At 38.3% G+C, this 4,439-nt stretch overlaps 1 protein-coding gene across 1 annotated transcript in view; it reads right to left on the bottom strand.

Moving 5' to 3' along the window:
• Positions 1-544: 544 nt before the first annotated feature.
• LOC307232962 (calsenilin-like) overlaps positions 545-4,439 on the bottom strand; it is a gene marked incomplete at its 5' end in the record, with an annotated part of 9,282 nt that continues 5,387 nt past the window's right edge. The window contains 3 exons of the mRNA XM_080004176.1: positions 545-1,021; positions 1,562-1,624; positions 1,986-2,090. Of these exons, the coding sequence (XP_079860302.1) occupies positions 974-1,021; positions 1,562-1,624; positions 1,986-2,090 (216 nt within the window). The 3' untranslated portion in view covers positions 545-973. The remainder of the gene's footprint in view (positions 1,022-1,561; positions 1,625-1,985; positions 2,091-4,439) is intronic.

A 4,439-nucleotide genomic window follows, 5' to 3' on the forward strand; every position in this document is an offset into this window, starting at 1 on the left:
GCAAGCTAATTCACATCAATACCGACAAACATGCTTCAGTTAAATTTTTCTTTTTTTTTTTTTTGTGCTGTGTGATTTCTTTTGGTACCGACACACTTCACTGTTGGTTGGATCGCGCTGCCAAGTGCTTTAAAAATGCTTTGTAAGAGGAATGCATTTCCTGTTCCGAGAGGAGTTAACTTGTTCTTTGTCCTTTCTTTGTGTCATTTACGTGTGTGTGTGTTTGAGTGTGTGTGTGTGTGTGTGTGTGTGTGTGTGTGTGTGTGTGTGTGTGTGTGTGTGTGTGTGTGTGTGTGTGTGTAAAGTAAATTTATTTGTATAGCACTTTTTAAAACATACTGTTACAAAGTGCTTTACAGGTATGCTACAGGTACCATAAAAAAAACCACAATTGAACAAAATGTAAACCAGAGAGTGGGGCATAAGAACATTTTTAATTTAAAACAATCTAAAAATTTAAAAAAAAAATGTTTTTTTTTAAATTTAAATTAAAAATAAGAATAAAGAATAGAATAAAAAAAATACAGAAATAAAATAAAGTGTGGTGTGGTGGAGGATATCAGTGTGGGGGTGTGTTAAAGCTAGTATTGTGCTCAGGTATGTGGATTATGATGAACATCACAACCCCACCCACTTTCCCATTAGTAATTTCTGCCTTTTTAGACGAATGATAACAACACTCGATAACACTAGCGAAATACACTGGCTTCCGTGTTTTTCTCATTTTTCTCAGCTGTAAAAGATTGGAGGTTAAGCCAAGGAATTCGAGGATCCAAGAAGATTTTCTTTTGTCTGTGGAGTAGAAATCCTTTTTTTTATTTTTATTTTTTTTTCTGGTCCAGTGGCGGCAGGATAAAGCTACAGGAGGGCAGTGGGGGAGTCCCTCGAGTGTTCGCCTCCCGTCCCTTCATCCTAGCGTCGGCTAACCTACTAGACTGTGTCGATTATGCTCGGAGGGTCGCTGAGAATTATTCTAGATGACGTTCTCGAACAGCTGCATGGAGTTCATGATGTTCTCGTCCTGAAAAAATAGAGTCAAATACAGAGATTCTGAACCACAATTAAAAAGAAAACTATTTGAACATTTTACTGTATGACGATAATGGGGGAACGCAATATCTTCATTAGATGGCCATAATTCTAATAATGTTGAAAATGTGTGAGTTGTGTTTTAAAATGGCCGCATGTCGTCAGTATTTTAATATCCTTGTGTTTCTATGACAGTTACTGTGACATTATATGACCAATGAATAAACTCCAATAATGCAGTTCTCAATTCCTACCTGTGAGCCGGAGAGAACCGTTTATTATAATAATAATAATTATTATATTATTATTAAGGAAGTGAGACTACTCCCTTATTGTTATTACTTAACATCTTATTAAGGGAGTGGTGCCGAAGGTCACAGAATCCCGTTTTAGAGTTGTAATTTCGCCCCGAGATGTTTTTTTATGTGACAATACAGTGAGGGAGGCGCTTGTCCCAACAATGGCTTCTGAATGCCCATGTGTTATTGTAATTCTCTGAGGCCACGTGTACTGTAGCGTGCAGAAATATTACCTTCTGGCAGGTCTCGATAAACTCTTCAATCGTCACCACACCGTCTCTGTTTCTGTCCATCTTCTGTGGGGAATGAAAAAGAAGCGGCGTGCATGAGGACGGACACCTTCAGGGCTCCTCCGTGTGCCCAAACACATAATGGCAGCTTTTCCAAAGGGTGACATGAATTAAAGGTGAATTCAATAGAAAGTAGTGGAGAATGGTGTGGAATATGCTTTATGGCAAATGTATGTACGCTTCTCTTTATGCTTTTCCAATAGGGTGCAAAAGTTGAATACCTCCTCCGATGCAGAATTTCTCTGAGTATGTACAACTACCTGCGGCAACAATCCATAGGGTCAAATTCCTCGCATGTGTAAAATAAAATTCCGAAAAAGGACGTAAGTGCATTTGTGCGTGCTTCTGTTTGCGGGGATGGACAAACCTGGAAGAACTTGTCGACGTGCTCGGAAGGAGCCTCATCGCGCACGCAGGGGTACGTGTACCTCCCCATCATGTCGTAGATGGACTTCATGATGGCCAGCATCTCCTGGGAGAGAGGAGGGTTTGTTTGATTTAGCAAAACAAATACATTGAGAAATACCGTGGGTACAAAGATGCTGAGGCCACATAAAACGACCCGATACCATAGAGCTCGGGGGGAAACGTCCAATTGCCTTGTAAACACGCCCTTTTGATATCACTACTACGATAAAGGACTATATATTATGCTATAGTGACAGTTCAGATTCCGATTTTATTGTCCTCAATAGAGGAATTGTGTTCCTATGGCCATCATAAAAGCATAGCAATGAAAAAACACTAAGCACTTAGACATAAACAACACATCAGAAAAGACATGTCTACATAGGAATACAAGTCCGGTGATACACACACACACACACACACACACACACACATATATATATATATATATATATATATATAACTTGTGTAAAAAGTTCCTCTTAGTGTCCAACAGGCGAGCAGAGTCAGAGTCAAGAACAACATTGGTATCATGGAACAGTAAATATAACCTAGGTGCAAATCCCTCCCCAATACTTTCTGATTGTGAAAGTGGACCGTATCCCAGAATGATTGAATTCGCTCACATTGCCAGGAGACATGCATAATAATACCTATTTCCTTGAAATGCCACTCGAAATAAAATTTTGAGGAATATGGGGGCATTCCATAAAGATGAAGGGGGGTGTGAAGTTTGTGGCTATTATATGAATAAATATTATATATAATACATGGCTATTATATTTGTGATAAGATGAATATTATTACAAATAGAAGTCCATTCCCCCTCAACGAGTCACAAGAAGAAACACATTCATCATAAGACCCTTCCTGGACTAATAAATAACTTTTCCACTTCTGTGATTTTAAAGCGCAATTTTCCATTCTTTTTTCTGACGCTCTAAAAATGTCGGAGTTGAAGATACTTGAGGAAATCCTTATAAGAGATATTAAATTCATCTTTTAATTGTTTAAATTATTTTAAAATGTCCCGGGTGTAGAGATACGTCAAAGGAACAATTCCCTTCAATTTCCAGTCACAAAGTCCTATATTTACTAATATCCGAAATCTGGGTGGTGCACAGTGGGAGAACACACTTACCTGGGTTTAGGAATCTCCAAGTATTTTTTCACATCTTCACCAAACCGTGAGTGTATGATAAGGAACATAATATTTAGAAAGTCCCTGAACATTTTCGATATTGTGAACAAACAAAAAGTGGTTGAACATTCTCGGGTGGCACAACAAGGCCTCAACCCACAATGAATTTTGTCCATTCGAACGCCAACTTATCATTTGCTTTATCTGTGCAGACCAGCAATATAGCTGTCTTTGGGCTTCATCAATGTGGAAGACTTCACCGTGTTTTTTTAATTTCTTTTTTTGTTTTTTCCAAACATTCTTAGATATCGTGATATATAATTAGACATACCACTTTTGAAAAAAGTAATTGAACCGAGGAAGAATATTCATACAAAGGAGTCTGGAAGAGCTCCAGATCCTCCAGGGGGCAACATAATGAGAGGAAAATCAAGTCTTTCAGATGAGGTTATCCCCAAGTATTTAAAGCTCGTCTTTTTCATCCGAAAGGAAGAGGGTCGAGTCCAAATCGCTTTCATTAGGGACGTTTAGAGGCGGGGCCACTGATTTTCCTAGATTGATCTCATATCCTGACAGTTTGCCAAACTCTGACGAGACGTTCAGTGCCGCACTTATTGAGGAGTCTGGTTTGGACAGGTACAGAAGTATAAAGTCCACGTGCCAGAGGGGATGGTTGAACGTTGAATATTCAAATAACTTGAATATCAAAAATAGAAATGTTGGTATAATATACTTTGATTACATAAATCACAATGGAAAATGGAATGGGTGGAATATATTACATATATTCCATCCCTTCTATTTGGTACCCCCACTTGTATTATCTTTTAGAGCATTCTTTTATTTTAATATTATTTTATTTATATAATTATATTCACTAACTACTTAACGTTTTAGGAATCAGTTAGTTTCAGTTAGTTGCTAGGTAGGAATTAGGTTAGCTATTATGTTCGGTTTAGTAACTATTGTGCATCATCTCCGGGTGCGACGCAAGGATATTTCACTGCATATATGTATGAAATGACGAATAAACCTCTTGAATCTTGAATCTCTTGATTAACAATATTTATTTTCTTCTTTTTGTAAATTAGTAGCTATAATTGGTTCATTGAGAGTATGGTGGAACTGCACGCTCACAATCTGGCCCTCCGGTAGTGAGGACGACATTTTTGCGGCCCTCTCTATCATCAAAGCGGTCCATCCCTGCCCTGTGGTTATTCCTCATATTTCCTTCCTGGACCCTATGGCCGCTGACAGTGGTTCGATAACTAT

Source organism: Zeus faber (assembly GCF_960531495.2).
Source record: "Zeus faber genome assembly, chromosome: 7".
NCBI lineage: Eukaryota > Metazoa > Chordata > Actinopteri > Zeiformes > Zeidae > Zeus > Zeus faber.